Source organism: Echiichthys vipera (genome assembly GCF_963691815.1).
Source record: "Echiichthys vipera genome assembly, chromosome: 19".
In the NCBI taxonomy this organism is placed as follows: Eukaryota; Metazoa; Chordata; class Actinopteri; order Perciformes; family Trachinidae; genus Echiichthys; species Echiichthys vipera.
In genome coordinates, this window is record NC_139844.1 from 21,397,835 (window position 1) to 21,419,992 (window position 22,158).

At 42.2% G+C, this 22,158-nt stretch overlaps 1 protein-coding gene across 1 annotated transcript in view; it reads left to right on the forward strand.

The window, feature by feature from the left end:
- Window positions 1–351: 351 nt before the first annotated feature.
- LOC310962270 (MAM domain-containing glycosylphosphatidylinositol anchor protein 2) overlaps window positions 352–22,158 on the forward strand; it is a gene marked incomplete at its 3' end in the record, with an annotated part of 180,361 nt that continues 158,554 nt past the window's right edge. Inside the window, exon 1 of the mRNA XM_083934673.1 lies at window positions 352–465. Coding sequence (XP_083790799.1) covers window positions 393–465 — 73 coding nt within the window. The 5' untranslated portion in view covers window positions 352–392. The remainder of the gene's footprint in view (window positions 466–22,158) is intronic.

A 22,158-nucleotide genomic window follows, 5' to 3' on the forward strand; every position in this document is an offset into this window, starting at 1 on the left:
CTCTGGTCTTCGCTAAAGTCCGGGGACACAGGGTATCAGTGAAGCGCAACCCACCTGCAGCCGAGGAGAGCTTGCCGTTTTGTTATAAAGGCCAGGCTTTCTGCAGCCCACTCCCAGCGCCTGCCCGCTTCCCCTGCATCCTCCGCGGCGCCTCTGTGCCACGGGCGCACCGCGTTCTGACTCCAGCTACATGGCAGCGGACATCAAAACAATCATTACCTGAGCGTGTTCGCCTCCCGCGGCCATACATACCTTCACAGCTAATACTGAGACTACATTAATCGACGCGGGGCTCGGAGCAGCGCTGTGTCTGTATACGCGCCTCGGTTACACCGCCCCGGAAAGGACTTCTTGCAATTGACAGCTGGATATGCAGAGATTAACGTGAGAGGATGGATCTAATTATCTGTGTTTTGGGGCTGCTGGCGCTGGTCGTGGAGGGCATCCGTTGCCAAGGAGTGTACGGTGAGTGTATGCAATTTTCTCCTGCTGAAACTCCTGATGTGATCATGACCTTGTAGAAACCGCTCATAAATCGCCACTCATTCCCTTAAGACTCACAAGGTCCCAAAATCTTAAGAAAAATAACACCAAGTAGCGTGAGGGTGAAAAAGCCAGGTCTGAATGTCATGTTTGAGTAAGAGGCTCCAAATGTTCTCAGCAACCCTGAGGTTATACAGCAAATCCTGTTTGTAGCCAATCATCCACAGCCCCTCTTCTCATCCAATCCATCACTACTGATAGCCCGGCGAGCTGGCTACATTTTATAGGTTACATTCACATATTATGACACTGGAACCTGGTAGATTTGTCTAGAAGCTTCTCAGACTGGTCACCAACATACATGTAATCTGTTAACCATCATTGAAAGAGTCGACGTGGCACAAATGTCTTTTTGTTTAACGTCATCATGAGGACTCTAATCTGTTGAGCATTCTCATTTAGTATGCACAGCCATGACTAATTTTCATGTGTGGTGGCTCTCTCTGCCTACCTCTTCCTTATGTCTGTCAGTCTGTCTGAATCTCCTCCTCCCACACACACACACACACACACACACACACAGTCAACACAATGAGCACACATTTCTTGTCTTTTACACTGTCTGCTTGTGCAACCAGTGTCACGGATGATGTCTCATATGAATCGTCACACTCATAGCAGCTGCAATAGTAGCAGTAGCAGCAGCAGCAGCAGCAGCACTGTGAGGAAATAATGAGTCATGAGCACTAACATTGGGACGCTGAGGAAACCTTGAGGTGCACGGACAGCGGCAGAGGTTGTGCAGGGAGAATGAGAGGTCAAGTAGAGATGCGGAATGGCGTGTTTCAGGCCATTGCAGAGGACTAAAAAAAACCCAAAAGATATTTGTCGTCACTGTGTGTGTGTGTGTGCGTGTGCGTGTCTCAGCAGAGATGATGAAAGGTTACTGTGAGCAGGACAGGCACTGTCATGGTGCTGCACCTGACCAATGATGCGTCAGGATTTTATCTATTCTTTTGCTCTAGAGGAGGAGGCTGTGAATAAGATAATAAATCACAGCACAAGTCAGGGCAGCTGTTGCATGACTGCTCATACATGTGCACTCATATTAGCACACTTCTCCTCCTAGCACCTGTTGCATTGATATTTTACAGTGTCTCAAAATGCATTGCATACACTCACAGATTTCTACCTTATCTTCAAACCTCTAAACACCCATGAGGCAGTGCAAGATTTCTACGTGGGTGTTGTTGTTCAGAGTTAGTACCACATTTAAGCTAGAGGGCATAACCTCTCATTGCACATTGCCTTTGCTTGATTCGAGTATCCATATGTACTGATCAGTCTCTCCCAAGTTATTCGTTTATTGACGAGAGGCAGGCATGACGCTACCCATCAAAACTGATCATGCATGTCAGATCAAAGCTGCAGATTCTTGGTGTGAGCATGGCTGTCCATGCTACAGTGCAGCGTGTGCGTGCAGATGAAGCTGCAAGCTCATTAGAAGGAATCATATCCCATAATGCTTGATGTGGCGTTGCCATAGAGGTGTGTGCAGACCAGCGGGCTTAGAGCAGCAGCAGAAGAGACAGAGAGATGCAGCAGATGGAAGTGTTTGAGCATTTACCTATCTGTTCTTGTGTGTTCGCATGGATGTTGTGAAGCCTGGATATTCCCTTGAGCACAGTCAACCCCATTTTCTCATCACCAGTGTTTCATCTATTCGTCAGTGAGTGTGCTTTACTGAGGGTTTATATAGGTCCTGCTTTCTTGCTGCTGCATAGATACAGGTAGATAGATAGATAGATAGATAGATAAAAATGACTAATCAAGTGTAGACATCGGTAGTCTGAAGTTGCCCCTTTTTTATAACGTAGCACACAGCAGAAGTTTGTCTTACTTTTTAGGTTCAGTTTGGTTAAGGCGAAGGATGGCGCCTGGCTAGAGCGTGCAAGAGGCAGGACATTTGGTATGTGACTGTGGTGTTATCAACGTCACACAGTTGGTTTGTAATTTCTTCATAAACAACCAAACCTCATGGCGTTCGTTGAATTTGTCTGATGAGTCCCGCGTCAGCCTAAACCGACAGAAGTTCCCGGATCTCACGCCCAGAGTTTCCACCGATTTTCGGGCATAATAGAAACATCATCAACACGCCCACTCGCTCCCTGTGAGTTCTCAGACATGGGCTCAATTGGACATGACACAGACTTTGAGTGTAAAGCAAGTTTGTGGTCTGATGCAACTGATTTGGTAATTTATGTTCTCACATGCAGCTCTGCTCGGTGTGTGAAAGGAACTAGACATTTGCTCAAACTTTGCATTTCACATTCTATATGGAGAGGGACCATTGTCCGATTCCTGCATACTGTATGCCTCATGTTTACGTAAGCGTACTGCACATCTCCATGGAGGTGGTCTGAATGAAAATTCATCGGCAAGGTTCAAAAGTCACCATTTATTATTGATGGTGGCGAAACATTAGCATGCATGTTGTGTTGCCTCCCATCGTATTTACTGAAGTTTTTGACACATGAATGAGGCAGGGGTGACGGGGTGTTGCCGGGGGGGTTATATTGTGGAGTGGAGTGCACCACAGGTGAAAGGCATTGTGGCTGAATATATTGAGGGCTGTGAGAGGAGAGCACATAATGGTGCCAGTAACTTTGAAGTGGTAGAGTTTCACAACAGGTTTTTATGGAGGGCAATGTCTGAATTCCTGCGCTCTGGTCATGTCTTTGAAATTGAGGTGTCATATAGTGCTGGGTATTCCTTCTTTCTTTTTTTCACAGTCAAATTCATTTCAATAATAGCTATACACACTGTGTTTTTTTTTTTTACCGCCCGATTCAATCTCTTTTTTGTTGGGTTCAAAGCCTCGGCTACCACTTTCCTCCCTAGCTGTCCAAATAGACCTGAGTGCCCATGAATGCAGCAGTTTGCGAAAGGGAGACGGATATTTTCATCCCCAGCATTGGCATACATCTCCACCGACTAAATGGTGGAATCATGATGTAGTAATGAAGAAATTCCATACTAGTGTGTTAAGTGGTGCTGCCAGAGTCATTAAAGAGGATTGATGAAGGCGAGTCATCCCTCCATGACTCCGGGCCACAGAGGGAAAAAGAGAGCACCACTAAAGTACAACATCTGGTCCACTCTTCCTCTCCTCTCTTTCCCTCGGAGTGTGTCTCTCTCTTTTCTCATCACTTTCACCACACACACCCACATCCGCCAGGAGATTGCTTTATTATCTTGACCTCTGCGTTGCTTTCCAGAGCTCCAATAGCAAATGGAAGTACCTACAAACCTGCTAAATATTCTCAGTTAGCAATTATGTCTAATTTTACAGACAAACAAACCACCCTAAATAATGATATCAAACGGCTACAATGGAACGTGTCACTTATGATAGCATGGAGATGTTTTTTTTTCCTTCTTTCTGCTTGTTACTTTATCTAGAAATGTACCGCCTTCAGTATGTTCTCTTTGCATCAAAGTCAGTTGGCGACATCCTCCATGGGATGTGCAGATGTTCCTGATCTCGTTTTGTGTTATGCTACTAAAGAGAAAAAGTTCCTACCGCTTTTTCTCGCCTCCCACTTGTCTCTCTCTCTCTCTCTCTCTCTCTCCCCCTCTCTCTCTCTCTCTCTCTCTCTCTCGCTGTCTCTCGCTCCCTCTCGTTTGCATTGAAGTCCAAGCAATTGCTGGGGTTTCTTTTCATGAGCCCCGGTTCAGTCGCTTTGGCTTCTAAGCTATGCAAATGCATTCTGCCAGTGAAACTAAAGCCGTCTTTGTTGGTTCACAGAGGCCTCCTCCACAGAGTCCTTCATCATTCCTTTGGATCGGGACCCTCACATTTCCCACCGTAATGAGACCATGGTTAACTCTATATCTTCTGCTCCCTCCCACTCTCGGCACCTTACTCTCTGCCCGTCTCTCTTCTGTGCCTGTCTCTCTCCCTCCATTCCCCTGAGGAACGGTGGAGGGACATCTACACTATACACGCTTCAATCAGAGGCAAATGAGGATGTACAGCTGGGTATGGCGCAGTGGAAGTAATTCGTTGCAGCAGAAGAAGAGGCTTCAGATAGCACCAACTTAATCATACCAAAAGTCAATTCTCTTTGGACTGACTCCTCTGAGACTGGCTGAGTGTACTCTGCAGAGACAATGTTTTAACTTAAATTCTGAAGCACTCCTGCTGTGCTCAGTATTCACTGGATAATATTTCACAGCTCACTTTAATAATCTGTCTCAAGGTGATTAAGGTGAAACAGCTGTTTTTCAGTGTGGTGAATTTTGGAAACTAAACGTTTAAATTGAGGGATGCTACAACAGTTTCGTAGCCTGGGAACCATACACATCTGCAGCGGTCATGTTTTATTTGCTCTGGCAAATGCACTCTCACATTCAGACAGATTTCAGGCTGACAAGAACCATTGCAGGCCAATCACAGAGAAGCTATACCACCCCATGTCAAACATCACACATTTTTACATCACTGACTGGTTGTAGAGCTATCCAGTAGGGTCCGGTCTGCAAGTCCGATCAGCACACTGCACCGGGCTCATGAAAACTTAGATCAAACCGTCAAACTAGGCAGTGCTTTTAAAATATAAATCAAGATTCTGTTGATTCTGTTCAGATTATATGCATTTGTGAATTAGTCTGTTGATCCAGGTTACCAATATACTATAGGCCTTCTAACAGAGGACAGGCTATCCTGACTTTGTGTCCCTGTTTTAGGATAAGATCCAAAAACACAAGATCCTACATTTCCCATAATGCAACCAGTAGCATAACTTCATTTGACCTTCCCTGCCTGTTAAATGCCGACATCCTTTAAGCCCCATACTCCCAGTTTGTCCTGAAGGCTGTCTGTTATAGATGTAAAATCAAGTCAAAGCCGAGATTATCCTGATAACACCACTGTGACATTATCAGGGTTATTTTTTCAGACTTTAGAAAGCTAAAGAGCCAGAGAATTTTTTTTTTTTCACAAGCTAAGTTAACATTTTTGTTAAGATGCCCTTTTAATTTGGTCTCTGTGACTTCTTGCTTAGCTGTGAAGCCAGGAGGCCATGTTGCCCATGGTTATGTGAGGCGTGTGTCTGTGTTGCGGGGTGACTCTCTCAGTTTTGCCCTCATTCTTCCACCTTCACCTACTTTGGAAGATGTAGCTGTGTTTAGTTTGGCAGTAGGAAAAAGGGAAAATGGAATTAGATGCTTTATGGTTGTGGCGTGCAGCTACTGCAATGTCCTCTGCACTGAATATAAGCAATTCCATTCCTGTTTTCTTATGCATAATTCAATGCAAAGATAGAGTGACGCACAGCTGTGATGAATGGCATATATTGTCCTTGATGATTTGTGTTCAAAACTAAAAAAAAAAAGTGTTAGTATAAGCTTTGGCTACTTTGCACACTCCGTGAACAGCTGTAATACTTTCTTCCTTCTACTGTGAGGATTTGGATGAGTTCAGGAACACAATTTACCTCCGGATCATTCAAGGCCAAATCCCCACCGCGGACCAAAGAAGCTTATTGTAACCTGGCTGGCTGCTTCAACTGTTAAGCCCACATCCCCAAACCCTGAGCTAGTTACCCTGTTCTGTACAGTGCTGAGGACAGAAAGCTGCTGCTAATGGTGTAGTTATTCATTCATTAAGTCCTGTCCTGGTGCACAGGTAGAACGGCATTTTGCCCTGGTTTATTTAGAATCAAAAGTAATTCTGTACTTTAAATTAAGTCTAGTATGGCCTCTAACCTTCACTGATATTTCTCCCTTTGTCTTCTGACATTCAGATGAAGTGGCCATTCATCATCTGGATCATTAAAAACAAGATTTAAATCTTAAATGTCAACCTTGGTCCCGCTGATATTACCTTGTACAGCGGCACAGCTTTTATCTGTAGTGATTCCATTTCACGTAATAGTGTTAATTTCCTCATGTTGACGACATCCTCATGGGTTCCAACTCCAATAAATTAAAAATAAATAAACAGTGTTAAAGACAGGAGCATCATCTGCTCATGAAAGACTGTAATTTACACCCCCAACATTAGCATAATGGCTTGTAGCCTATGTTCAACAGGTGGCTATTTACATCCAGAGACTTTATATACATATAGACCTGTATGACACTATATAATCAGTTTATAGTTTGGAACTGACAAAATGAGTCTTCTTAAGAATAGATGAGATAGTGCTGCTGTTTAATTTAATAAATAATAATAATACATCATATTTTATGAAGTGATGTATATTTTAAAGCCTCTACCCATAGCCCACCCCCACATGTGTTTTCACTTATGTTCCCTAATTAGCCCTCTTCCCAGGACAAACAAACTGAGTTTGAGTGACATCTCCTTCACCCTTTTGTTGATTAAGTTTTATCTGTCGGGGCAGAGCAATTTACCCTTTTACGATCCACATTAGTGCATAAAGTTTGGTGAAATTATGTCATTCCCAGCATAGCTCCACCCAGCGCACCTGGCAAGGTCTAATTAGGCAGAGTGGAAACACCTGTTGGAGTGTACAGAGCCTTTAATTTGCAAACTAACAAGCAGCTACAGCTGTCAGATAAAAGTGGTGGAGTAACAAGTACAGTATTTTCCTGTAATGAACTAGAACCATTACACAGCATGTAATGGAAAAACTCAAATAAAGTGCAAGTACCTCAAAACTTTGTAGTACACTAAGTGAATGTATTTTCTGTGGTTGACCAAAAACAAAAACTGACCATTACCGGCAGGAACAGATTAAAAAAAAAGACACACCCATACAAAATATAATAAGATAGAACGGACATTAAGCTGTAGTTATTTGACTAAAACAAAATGGAGATTGTTGTTAATTTTCATGATGACCACTCACGTCAGGGTTGCAGTAAAGTGTGTTGCAGCTCATGGGGAGGAGAGCAGTTGAACACTGTTGGTACGATGTAGCAGCTACCAGAGACAGGCCTCCGAGTGACAGGAAGTGAGAGAGATGAACCATTAGACCCAGCGCTGCTGACGGCCACCAACCTGCTGTTAGGCTCATTTTCTGTAACCAGTGTAACATGAATGTGCGGATGAACCAGTAAGCCAGCTAGCCAGCCAACTAGCAGACAGCTGGCCAGCTAGCTAGGCACCTCCGCCATGCCACACCGGTCACAGAAAAGGAGCCAAAAAAGTTGTCAGTCATCTGCCAATAGTGCTGTGCTTTCCTACGTGATGACAAGGGTGTGGATGAAGCTTCAAGTTGTTAAATTTGACTCATTCTGCAGCTGGCTCTCTACCTTGTAATGTTACTTTTGCACTCTTCGTTACTGCAAAGCCTCACCTCAGCGAGGTGACCTCTGTGGTCTCTCTGAAGTAAAGACTTTGATTGAACAATTAGAACTGTAATTAAAACAATTGAGTATAAACCCTAGGGATTAAGCATGATCCCCTCATATGAGCCAGAGCTCGGCTTTTTGTTTCAGTTTTGCATTTTCTGCTTCATTTTTTACCATTCAACTCACAGAAGTCATACATTCATTAACATCTCATCATATAAAGTAGGCTGGTTGTTAGCTGACATGCCACTTACTGGATATTTTTCGGTTTATCCCACTGCTTCATGACTCAGCATTTCTTCCAACAGACGTGCATGCTTTCTTTATATTGTCATGCTTTTTACATTCATTGAGGTTTTGCCGGCTTTGAATTACTGTACTGGATACTGCACGTGAATGGTAACACAAGACAGGATGCAGAGAGTGGGGCGTGCAGCTGTGCAAGCTGCATACTGATAAGAGCTGACCAAAATCCATTTAAACAGGTTTAAAATTAGTGCACAAAGAGAAGAACATTACAACAGGTACATTATGCTTTTAGTGAGTCTAAGAGAGACTGATGTCCTTTAACCTGCTTTATTGTTAATTTTATGTTAATTTATGTAAGACTTAACTGTGTTAAAATGAATTTAGTAACATGATTATTCATAAGGTGTTAAGGCATCGCATACACTTGATAATGTATTAATACTAAGCTAGTCTTAAATAATCAATTAATACATGCATTAGATCTTGATGAGTCATGCATTAGTTTTGCATTCGAAAACATCAATTGTACACCCTCATAATGTGTCACAGATTTTTCTTAATGAACAACAGGATTAGCTGCTAAGATAGATCCTTTTAAGTGTCTGTGGTGTGTTTCCATATCTGAAGTTACCATTTCCAGGATTGGCCTCACTTCAAATCATAGAGAATTATACATGCTATCCAGCTTCAAAGTGACGCAAATGATGAAAGGGGCTCATTGAATATGAATGTCGCCTCCTGTCTTCCTTTACGCATTTCAGTCAATTGAATTGTCTTTGTTAAGCCAAACTGGCAGGACCGGCATTTACACTCATAAAGTACAAATCACTCAGCAATCCCAATAGGTAGTGGCTCCTTCTAGCAGTGCTGTGGAGGAAATGAGGCAAAAAGCAAGCCAGGAGAGGATTGGTAAGTTTGGCACACACAAGAGGCTAATGCCAGCCTTCAACTATGTCACTTCAGCCCACACAAGCATCCTAAGTGCTGCTCCTGTGAAGTGATGTCTGTTGTCATGGTGACAGTATGTGAGCCTGGCATTGCGCGTCCTCTGACTTCCCTGTTTCCTTCCTCGCTCGCTCCTCCCCCTCCCTCGCCGCCTACCCACTCGCTCATTCTCTCCTTCCCCTCACATGCCAGGAAATCAATTGCTGAAACAAATGTGAAGTGATTGCAGAAACGAAAGCTCCTTGCAGCGGCCTTACAACAAATGTGCATGAGAGCAGATGAGATTGGGGAGGGTCGGGGTGGGGGGGGGGGGGGGTGCATGTACGCAGGTATGAGGCAGAGAGAATGTGTCTCTTCAGAAATCACCACCATTTCATTGCTATGAGGCAACTGCAGGAATGGGCCTACTTATCTTTGCAGCGAATAATGCTTAAGCTCCTCTGACAAGCAGGAACAGTGGCGAGGTAAATGTGTTGACAATGACGCCCTCAGTCTATGGCTCCAAAACCAAAGCCCAGCAACCAGGCAGTAGGGGAGACACACACCCCTGGATACCCCCCCCCCCCACACACACACACACATTTATACCCCTTCTCTCAAATCTAGTCATTTGCCCTGGTGGCAAAAAGAAACTGTGACTGTTGAGTTATGCTGTGGCTCTGCAGAGGCGCTGTGAAATTTCAACTCAGATTAACATGCAGTTGGTGTGTACGTGGGAGCATGTGCACTCTTTTTCTGTGTGCGTGTGTGCTTTTTCATCTATCTAGGGCAATACTTTGCTGAGATATTAATTCAGCAATGTGATTTATCACCACGTTCATACATCAGGCCTTCTCAGCAAGACTCATCATGGATGCTCGACGTGCCTCAAAGTGCCTATGAACATGTGATGCAGTCATTACGTGCGCCTTTACACTTACTAAACCGCCTACCCTTTTTTTAAAGGGTTATCTAACTGTCTGCTTAGCCTTTGTTGTATTATTTGGCTTTCTGTGTATCCCTCAATAGTCTCTAAAAACCGTATTCTTCTAACATAAATTCACAATGTAATAGCTAATCTCTTTAGCGTCATGTTCTCTTCATCTCTCCGCCAGACACAGTATATCCCAGAGGCTGTTGCACCCATGGGGATAACCTCAAGCCGTGTTCTGTCAGTTAATGGCTTCCTATGGCAAGGAAAGCAGAGTTATCTGGAGTAGGCAAAGCGTTTCTCCACTGAGATTTTACTAAGTGGAGAAAGAAATCTCAGGGCGAGATTTAATGCAGATGTTGGCATTCTAGCCCAAGTCCTTATTGTCTGTGTTCTCCATTCTTGTCTTTATTCAGGTTGCTGCAGCAAAAGTTTTTACCTGGAGTTACATCCGTACTATAAGTGTATAGAATAACTTAAGCAGCCACAACACACTGATAACAGACTATTTAGCAGTGTTGTCGGAGTGTCCTCAAGGGTGCGTCATCTTCAGAATTCATGCTTTGGCCTTCAGTTATTAGCAATCCAATCTGACCCATGACCCAGTCTGTCTGCACAGAATGAAGTTTGCTTTCTTTTGGAGATTTTCTCCCTCGACACAAGCTGCGGAAGAATCAGCCCACGCCTTTTTCGCCTACAATGATATTCTCACTTGATTTGGTTTGGTCTCCCCTGTCCACAACGAAGGCTTCCGTCAACTGTCACTTCTATGACAGGCAAATCAAATCATCACAATGACATGGTAACATGAGCTTTATCAGTTTTACATAATAAAACAAATCAAATTGCTGATAAATTCAAAGATTGCTGTTGAACGGTGAAATTGTATTATAGGTTGCATGTGTTACATTGCATAGGTTACATTTCCATGATGAATTTTCAGTTCATCATATCTTGTCATCCTGTTTGGGATGCATTGGGTTAATACATGTGATAATACATGTGTTAAGACCATTTATATCAAAGCGAGAAAGGTGTGATCACGATACATATCACAGTGAATTATAGTTAAAAGAGTCACTGAGTGATCCAATGCCTTCTTGAAATGTTCCCGGACTTAAAGAACAAAAGCTCACGTGCATAAACATGTGCATAAACATGTGTATATAGAGAGAGGCGCTCTTGGCAGCCGTCCTTTCCTCGTTTTCCATGTCACTTAGATGTATTTCATATGGAGATGAGTGAAGCCTGAAGAAGGCCTCCTTAAATGCCATTTCCACAGCTTGAGATGACCTCCAGCTCTTTTTCATTGTTTATCTATTTCCCTCCATTTTTTCCCCATGTAGTCTTTTTCCTTGTACGCAATCTTGTTACTCCCTCAGCTCTGGGATTATACAAAAGATTGCCATCATCTCTGAGCGGTAAACACATCTTAAGAATATATGGAATGGGCTCATACATCCTCTCCAGTGACCCTTTATTGGCGTGACTACCTTGAGAAGGTTGCTAAAGTATATGTTGGAGCAGAGTTGATATGCTTCTGCTCTTGGGTTGTAATCGAAGCAGAAACATTTTCCTGAACAGCAACTTTTCCTGGCGCTAACAGCCTGACTCGCCATGGATTTTATCCTCCAAGCTCAATTGGGGGTAAGGTTGATTGTGTGGAACTGCACATCAATAGCGGATCCATACTTGATTGTTTGGGGACTGCTGTGCCAAACCTTGGGATCTCAAGAAGAACACCAGTATGTTAATGCATATGTTGCTTCTATATGTTAGGACTGTTTTCTGTTTTGAGACTCAAATATGAAAGGAGAAGAAAGGAAGAGGAAAGTTATACACAGCTTCTACATGACTAAAACTTTACCCAAAACCATGTTCCCTAAGAACTGAAGTTTAGCGAAAGCTTTGATTAAAATCCATTTAAATCCTTAAGGTTTGAATTAGTTTTATTTGTGGGAGACATTTCTTCTCTAGTGGCACAGGTGATTTACCAATACACAGATATCCAAGATTTATCAGCTTCAATAAAAGAGAAGTGGCGCTCCGGGCCATTTCATCACGCTATTAAAAGAAATGACAAATCTCATATAATTAAAAATGTATCACAAAATCGATTTCATAGTAACGTCTGGTGAAGTGTGATTTCCCAGTGGCCTTCAGGCCCCTGTTTTAAGGGAAGAGGAAATATTCAAGTTATTAACCTGTGTAGGTAGTCTGAATGCATTAATTCCAGGATGTGTTTTAAATGAGTGTGGTTTGGTGGGTGTACGTGTTTCGTGTGCTGATGTGGGACCATGTAGTTATTGAAGTTTGTTGGTGGGGATATTAAACAGCTAGAAATCCCAGCTATTGCCAGAGCACAGAAGACTTCAAAACAGCTTTGAAATGCACCAATAAACCTCCACATATTAGTGAATCTGAAGGTCCTCTCGGCTCATCAGAAGAGCCCATGCAAATCCAGTAATAGCTTCTCTGAATGCATTAATAATGCTCTCCAAAGAGGTGGAACCTGGGTGGTGTTTCCATATTGATATCCATATTTATATCATAAGCCACATATGAACACATGCTTATAATATTCATGAAATCCGCAGCAGCTGATCCAACAGAAGCAGAATAGTGAAATTTGGCTGTGCCCCCTCCGTGCTGAGAGTCTCCTGCAGTGGGTGTCTTACATGTCGATGTGTGCGTGGGCGCCTGCGTGCACGTGTGCGAATCTGTCTGTTTGTGTGTGCATTCCCCGTGGATTTCTGTGATGCTACCGTGGTAATTGGATGTGTGGCGCCCACCAAAAATCCCCTTTAGCCCTCGGCAAGCGCTCTTTCAATCCCAGCATGCCTCTGTGGAAAGCACAACCCAAAGTAAGGCTTATTCTTTCAACTGGCAAACATCAAATGGTTCCCTGTTCTCTCCATCACAGCCGCCGTCTCTCTGCTCTGCTGTAGCATCAGAGGAAAGCCCATTAAGATGTAATGACATGACCGTACACATACATGGCAGTCGCAGGGAAACAAACAGCTAAGGATACACACTCTGCTGTATGCTCACCACGGCTGTCACAGTTAATAGTTGTTGATTTTTCGATGATTTCAGTAATTATTTTTGGGGGAAACTGATTGTTCTCTCGTGGAGCTGATACAGCTCTGGGGCAGGTGCTCAAAAATATCGAGTGTTAAATTATCCCTGATGGGAGGAGAAGTACCTAAACCCTGGCATAGTGTTGGATTTAATTAACGAGGGCTTGGCTGTATGGAAATGATGAACAGCTACAGCAAACTTTCATCATGGAAAAAAAATGTCTGCAAGCTGACACAACAACATTAGCATGTAAATAACCTGGAGAATCAGCAATTAACTGAGTTGCATCGTGTCACATTATCATACTTGATGCCTTGTTTGTGATTGTAGATGGATGGTGGTGACATGGCATGTGGTGTTAATATAGTTGCTAACCTGACGCGCCAACAGGTTTGTTAAACAGAACCATCTGAGGAGTTGTCATTGGAATCTGTTTGTAAAGGGATGCTTTCATAAATACCTGGCAGGTGATTGGATGAACGATTTGTCAAAGTCTTGCCTATGCCAGTTGGGAGAAGAGCAAAAATATTAGTCGCTTATAGTGATAAAATGATAAGTCGAATAATCTGAGGACTAAATAATATAAAATTGAGAAAATCAGCATATTCTCACATTTAGGAAAAATATTTTTAGGTATGGTGATGTGGCCCTGTTGGTCGGTCTTGTCAGCCATCTTGATCCAGACTGAGCACTGAATGGAACGCCATGACGTCTGGTAATCCCCAGACTTTTCCTCTATTGCCATAATCGTGTCAAAATGCCTATACGTCCAATATGTTGGCTTATGACTGCATGTTGGTCGTATGTTCGCATTAGCATTCTAATGTTAGCATTTGGCGCAAAGCACAGCTGACTCTTAAACCTATGTCATGCTCCTTGTGGACAGCGCTGTCTGTGTGGTGCAGAAGGCAAGAGTGTGTAAGATTTTGTAACAATGAGGGCGGGGTCACACAGAACGCTTTGCTATGATTGGCTAGCTACAGGACCCAAAAGTACATACACACACAAATTCAAATTGCACGTTGGATGTGCAAGTCTGAAAATACAAGAGGCCCTTTCTTTGAGCCACTTTGACCAATACCGGGGACTGTTTGTGGACAATAGGCTGACCACAAGAACCATGAAACAGGATTTGAACTGAGCCTTACAAAGTTCTGCTCCTGCTCCAACGTCATCTATTCCCTTAGAAAGCTTAATGGCTGCTGTAAGTCGCACATGACTCTCTTCTCCTTGGCAGCAGTTGCTATTGTTTATTCACATGTGCAATGAAGAAGTAATGTGTGACATCGCTTTAGCTCACCGGAGCTATTTTTTATTTTTTTTTAAACTAGAAACCTTATAAATAATGCATGACAAAGAGGGGGTCAGAAGAAGGTTTCTTACGCAAGAAGACGCCTTGTTTATGGTATTTGATCTTAATTGTGGGTGAGTATTAGTTGTTAATGTGATATACCTCAAAGCATGCAGCAAACACAAGGACACACAATGGACCATGTCTTGTCTCTCATAATTTCTCCGGCTGCCAGTGTCTGTCATGTGTCTGTGTCAATGTTTATGCATTTGTCTGTGTGGGTGGAAATTTGTGTCTACAGGCATTTGTATGCGTTAGATGCTGCAGGCTCTCATTCCTGTCGTCCTACCTCCTGCTGAATCACACACTGCGATGGGCAGAAAGAGAGGAAGGAGGAGGATATTCCTTTTCTTTATCTTTCTTTCCTGTTCTTCTTCTCTGATTCCTCTCTGGATATTTTCCGTGACCTTGTTTTTGAAGTTGCGTAACACGCTGCTGGAGGTTTGGGTGGAGGGCAAAAGGAATGTGGAGGCAGCGGGGGTGGAGGCAGGACACTGATCTAAACTGTGATGACAGCTTAGGATTCTCCCTCTCTCACCTCCTCCACGCTCTTGAGTGGAGGTGAGAGTGTGGCGACAGAATGAAACCCTAAAGACAGCAGGGGATTTTGCCGTTGCCACAAACGTGGTTTGCTGAAAGGGAATAAAGAACACTCTCTGAACCGTGCAGTTCATTCACACATATAGAAAGGAATGGGATCACACTTGCATGGGTTTGCTTTCTGTTCCTGTAGGTTTTAGTCTACTGCTTTCCCCCTCTCTCACTCACATATGCAGAGAAAAGAAGAGTGAGAAGGCCTCTGACTCATTTATTCTGCCACATTTGCCAAAGTGGCTAGTTGTACATGTTACTTTCTTTGGTGGCACAGAAGTGGGAGGCAGCCATGATGATAATGTCATTAAAATGCCAAAAGGGGAACAGCAGTGGGAATTTCTCACTGCCCTGTCTGATGACATAACATGCTAAAAGTAGGGATGCAACAACTTTTTTCAGCCGCAATACCAACAGAGAGATTTAATGCCGGTCTTAAATTAATAAGTCGTATCATATGAATGAATCAGGCTTGACTTACTTTGCCAAACAAAACATAAAAAAAGATACATAGATATAAATGTACTGAATTATTAATTATTACTTACATAATAAATATAAAAAATAGAGATTTGAATTGAATAGTGAGTGGTTGTCTGTCTCTGTTTGTCTCTGTTCGTCTCTATGTGCCCTGCGATAGACTGGCGTCCTGTCCAGGGTGTACCCCACCTCACGCCCGATGTCAGCTGGGATCGGCTCCAGCCCCCCCGCGACCCCAACAGGGACAAGCGGTTGAATATGAATGAATGAATGAATGAATTGAATAGATCAGCCCCATTGCCACCAATACCTAATCCAGCTATTTGACTCAAGTAAATTCCAATATCAGTATCGGCCCATCCTTAAACTTATGGCAAAAAAAAATTCTTCACACATAGCTCTGCTGCAACAGTGAGCACTGTTGTAGATTCATTCATTCATTCATCATTCATCTTCAAACGCTTATCCCGGGGTCGGGGTCGCGGGGGCTGCTGGAGCTGATCCCAGCTGACATTGGGCGTGAGGCGGGTAGATGTTTGAGCTTTTTGGAGGAAGCTTTATGTAGGGATCTTTTTAGAAGCAACATGATAAAAACAACCCTCTTAAATGCATTGCTATTCTTTCTCAAAAGATCTCAATATAGAAAAGTCAACTATCAGACACTGAAAACCTATTTCTCAACATTGTGGTCACAACTTTGTTCGCCTGTGCTGTGCAGTATATTTCTTGTAGTTGAATCAATAAGATTGTGAGACATAAAGAAAGTAAACATGTGTGCACATGTCGTGCTTACGATCTACAGTGCTAGAAGTAGCTGAAGCTCAAGCACAGCGGACGTTACTTCTGAAATAACAATGCCAAGAAATCAATAAGTGATGCTACCGCCAAACACAGACGTATGTGTGCAGCCTTCTTTGCCATGTTGCTGTAGCTTAGCTTGCTAGATTTCTCTTGGGGAGGCAGCTTCAGCCTAGCGAGATACTGTCAGTTGAAGTAAATTCATTGGTTTCTTTAATTTTGGAGCATTACAAATGAGCTGTTTTTAGAGTAGCAAGCAGTCACACGGTGAGAAACAAAATCATCAATAGAAATCAAATATTTTGATGCATCTTGATAAATTTATAATAGTTTTATAATTGCATCGTAGGCCTCTGAATCGCAATGGAATCATAAGTTGTTTAGAGATTCCCACCCCTACGGGGTATTGTTTATAAGCATTGTCTTTTCAGATATTCTTTATGAATAAAGTAATTACATGAGGATATCTGTTTTTGTTGAATCCAGTGATTTCAATGCGAAATACAATGTTGCCATAAAGCATTATGGTCCTGCTCACTGAGTGGCAACATGGCCCACAATGGACTAATACACACAGGCATGTTAATGGGATAGTGACAATATCACTTATGAAATATGTCATATCACCCGACCTTAATTGCAATTTCGGCATTTTGACGTTCAAAGATTGGCCAAAATAAGACACACACTTGTGATATGAAGCAATTATTTTATTCATTTATTATTTTATTTTATTCAATCATTGTTAAGCCTGTATCAGTGAGGTGTTTATTCAACTCTGTGGTTTTTAGCCTTAATTTTTGTGTTGATTGCAGGTTGCAATGTATCCCAAGACATTACTGTTTTGTTCACACCTGGTGCATACATACAGTGAGGTCTCAGAAACATTGAAATACAAATCTGCATGTGTACCACGTTGAGTTATTTTAGTCTGTTTTGGTAAATCCAGGAAGTCCATAAGAATTCTTGCTTCTCATTGGATATCAGATGGTGGTGGTGCTGTATGCTTAAGCAAAGCTCTATGTGGGACTGTTACACATACATGCACTATTAATAATAACTCACATAATATAGTTTTATTAAAAAAAGAAAAACCCAGAGCCATGTATAAGTGATGGTGAAATGAAATAAAATATTAACATATAACATGTTATTTCCATGGCCGAGTTCAGTCAATATTTGTGAACACCAGCTTCTCTCTGTCAAAGCCAGAAACTGGAGAAGCGAGTCTCAAACCTTCTATGATATCCAGCATAAAGTCTGGAGCGGCTCCATAAAAGATGAATGGGTAACTGATTTTGTTTGTTTTCCTTTTTTTATACCCAAATGAGCCCTGTACTATTGAAGTGTTGTCAGTTGTAAAAACTGACAACACACAAAAAGTGTTCCCATATACTCAGAACATTCCCCTGGGTGCTCTCATCTATAAAATATGTCACAATGCACCGTCTATGAATTTTAGCACTTTAGTTTGGGGATTTGGGAGAGAGTTGTTCGTGTTCTCCAGTTTTTCTTAGAGCAAAGGAATAAGGTATGAATTTTTGAAAATGGGCATAGTTACGCTTTAAAAGCAAGAACTATTAATCCTGTGAATGTTCTCATTTGTCCAGGTCGTCGTTATCCTCAAAGCAATTTCAGTCAAAAGCAACTGGAGTTGGTTATTTGTCTAGGAAGACGTTTCACATACTAACACAACTATTAATGTGTTACATATATACAGGGTGTCCCAAAAAATGTAAACACAATTTAGCAGCTGATATATATATATATATATATATATATATATATATATATATATATATATATATATATATATATATATATATATATATATTTATTTATTTAATGGGGATACCTAAAAGACAAAGTCTACGCTATGAGACCCTCAACAGTCACTGAACTGAGAGCAGCCATTGAACGTGAATGCACGCAAATACCAAGGGAATCGTTTGGTGATATGTGCGATTCCATTGCAGGTGACATTTTGAAAATGATGTTTGTAAATTCTATGACATTTTGAAAATGAAATGAATTTTAATAAACACCTATTTTACAATTAAGTTAAGTGTGTATACATTTTTGGGACACCTTGTAGTGATAAGGAAATCCCATGTGTGTCTAAAAATGGCCATTAAAGTGTAAAACCCACTTTTAAGGAGTCTTGTTGTGGAATTTTGAACCAGATGAAGCTTGGATAGGCATTGACTCAGGATAGATGATTCATGCATTCACTCATACACAGAGAAGGAAATCAAAGAGACGTTTTACATGCACATCCCTCGTGTAGTGGCTGTAGGTCCCTAATGCACAGTGGTCTTGACTGTAGCTCTGACTGTGTCTAAAACTGACTCACAGCAGTCTCTGCAGTTCCCCCTGAAGAGAACACAAGTAGATGGCGTGTCCGTGGCTGAACTCCTGTAGCGGTCTGCTCCGCCTGATCCTTTCCTGCACTGCGGTGACACCTCTGGCTGATGAAGGCCACGAGACGCTGAATCCACCGCACACTCCATTAGGCCTTTCTCCGGGATTTACGAAAGTATGCTCTTTTTTTCACGCCTCATTGAATGTATGTAGATTACTCCCTCTGTTCACGATAATAGCACAGTTTTGTGGGAGGCTGTGTAAGTCCTCGCTTAATATTTGCAAAGCTTTCTTCATATTTTCACATCTAGTTTTTTTAGCCTTGTAATCCAGGTTGCCACAATGCAATGCGAATGTCTTTGCCAGCAATCCTTAACATATAATACTCTGTTTTGTTCCTTGCGTTTGTTTTAAGCGCTGCTCTCCTCTGATATGTAAAGCCCCCCCAGATATATTGGCACCCCAAATGAAAAACTCCAAACACTGTAAAGAGATAAAGAAGAAAATGAAAGGACCGTATTTTCCACATGAGAAAAGTCAGCAGCTGTTAGTAATCACTGCCATTCAGGAATACAGAAAGGCTATGGTTGCACATGTTGCACTACAAAGCTTTTAAAACTTATTTAAGTCAAACAAAACCTCTTCAAGATCAAGAGATCAGTGTTTCAAGTGTTCTCTTCTCTTCGATTCAACCCACATTTGCATTCATTTGCAATTCTATGCCTCATTGCATGTGATATTTGACGTTGACTTTGCTTTTTGTGCGATGAACGTTCTCTTGATGGACTATTAATGGTTCCTTTCATAGGTTTACAAGTCTTCTTAATGCACTCACATCATCCGCTGACATTACCCTATTGATAACATCAGTATGTCATCAAGTCTGCTAATGCATGGCTGCTGTTTGTGCATGTTTTATTGCTATACAGGGTATATGTTGTTGATCTATTTACATAATGGAATGTCTTTTACGGCGGTTTTCATTGGAGGTAGCGCCCCTCTGACAGAGGTTAACTGGTGCTCTGCCTCCACCACGGCATGTACGCCAATAAAACAGGAGGACATTTAAGGTTATTGCGTATCAACTTTGATGCGATCGATGGGTCATGTAGAATTGCAAATCAAAATTGTTGTTGAGGTTTTACCGAGCTCGGTAGCTTTTTTGTATGCCGTGCAGTCACTGAGTAATGAGTTTCAGCTCTAGCTTCGACGATGCTCACCATGGCACCTCATAAACAAGGTCCAGGATCCAACAATGCTCTCCTCATTTGTTGGTTTCACCGCGGGGCGCCGGCTCTTTAAAGAGAATGTTATCTTTCTGCGAGATAAAGGGCACATGCAGCTTACTTAAGAGCACACTGTCTTGTTATTTTACTCTTTTCGTAGGCTTACAGTGCAAAAAATATGGACAGAAGAAAAAAAGAGCGCCGCAGGATGGTAATTTTTAATGAGAGGATTTTTTAGTGGCTGCACGTGGTTCTCAGCAGTGGATAGATAGACCCAGAAGGGTAAAAAGTCCATTTCCTCAACAACTGGCTCCTTGGTAACATTATATGACCACTCAATTTACATACGTAAAGAGAAGAAAAGAGATTCTCCATCAGCTCTGTGTTTATCTTCTTCAGCTGTGTTCTGAATCTTGGGCTTATTTCCTCCTCCTGGTTGGCTTAACTTCCTCTATCATTTCCTGTTCCTTCTTTTTATCATCCTCAAGCCAAAGTGCACAGTGTAAGCGATGGCTCCTTTGACTGGGATTCTGAGGGAAAGTATTAGCGAGTGTGGAGAGGAGAGGAGGCTCAGCAGGGAGAAGATTAAATTATCTCCTTTGAAGGTGTGCTGCCGCTTTCATGAGACAGAGGCCATTATTAATATGCAGTGACACATGCATACATCCAAAATGATCCTGGGCGCTTCGTCATGGATCATAAAATTCCCCAAGGTGCCTTTCACTCATCGCATACTGAGAGCCGCCACCACATCTCTGATGAATCATAGCTGTTCCGCCAGGATATATGGAAAGAGGGCAGGAGAGACAGACAAGAGGGAAAATGGCTCTTGTGTTTTATTAGATTGCCCAGACAAAATTATATTAGTTTTGAGCAGTTTGACTCCGTGACAGGCCGCTGTGGCGCTCCGTCTATGGGTGAGAGGGAGGCCAATGAACAGATTGTGGGGTTTGCATGGCTAGCAAAAGGTTAAATGGGTCATGTAAACTGCTGTCAGTCTGGGGCATGGTGATCTCATCTTTTGATTGGTTGCTGGCATTTAAAATTGAACCTTTGTCTCAAGCACTGCCTACTAAAATGGACTGCATAGGTATATTGCTTTAAACGGGGATTTGACAGTATAGCGTGCTATACTATAGTTATTCAAATCATCTAAATGTAGCCAGGTTCTACCAGCTATGGACTAATTTGCCTGTCACAGCGTGACAGCATGATAATACCCATCTGTGATCTGACGGCTTCACAGAAGCACCTGGATCTTCATAACAACGCACTACTCACTTTATTCTTCTGATGTTTAACTCTATTGAATAAGTTGTGCCCAAGGCAGGCTCATTATACAACTGGATGGAGGCGTCAACAACGCCAGCCAGAGGTTACACATAGCCATGGAGCAAATGGTCATCAACTGTGTAATTGGAATTTCTCCCCTTTTATTCCCTTCCTCTGCCTTCCCGTGGTAGATAGCCCAAATGAGCTGTCATCCATGATTGATTTTCACATTTCAGGGATGCCTACTTTGACTAAGCACTGACTATTAGAGAAGCTCTGTCATGCCTGTGGCATGGAGTGGGTTGTTAAGTGCAGAGCAGCAAACAGTTTGGTTTGGGCACTCTCAAGCTTAACATGTAATGTACATGCAAATAGGAACACATTTAGTTGTGTGCATGGCGATGAACTGCAATGCATTAGACAATGAAAGACTTTATGGTCTGAAAACTAAGCTGACTATAAAATTCTCCTGCTGGAAGTGCTCCTGCTAAGATGGCAGCTTCCAATAGTTCACAGTTACAGTGTGTTTGCAATATCTTTACATGTTTGTCTTTCATTTCTTAATGTCACAGAATGTTAATGTATGTCATAGCTCACTGCAGTGTAAAATGTTGTATATTATTTTCTGACAACAAAGTTAAACGCCTCTCGTTGTGAAGCGAATGTGTTTGCCTTAGTCAAGAGTTGGTTTGGATGAAATATACCCAGACTGCGTTAAATGTCTTTCGAAAGGCTCATTTATTTTAGTTGAGTTTCACTTCAGTTTCAGAATGATTTCAGCTGAATGCAGAAGCTATTATGAGTCACTGTGGTGGTTATTTAGTCGGTGGTTCAGTTCCCAAAACTTTATTATGCATGTGGGATTATGAGGCACTAATTGGTGAAACAGAGCTTTGCCTTGCGGGGGAGGACTTGCCTTCTGGGGTAGTGGGAGTTTTTTATTGAATATGTTTGCCTGTGAACCGGTGGCAAGCCCTCGCCACTTGTGCAGAAATGATTATTGCCTATCATGAAAAGCTGCACAGGGATTGTAGTAGTAACTTGGGCTCTGGTGTTTTTTTTTCTTCCATGGCTGCTTTTCATCTCAT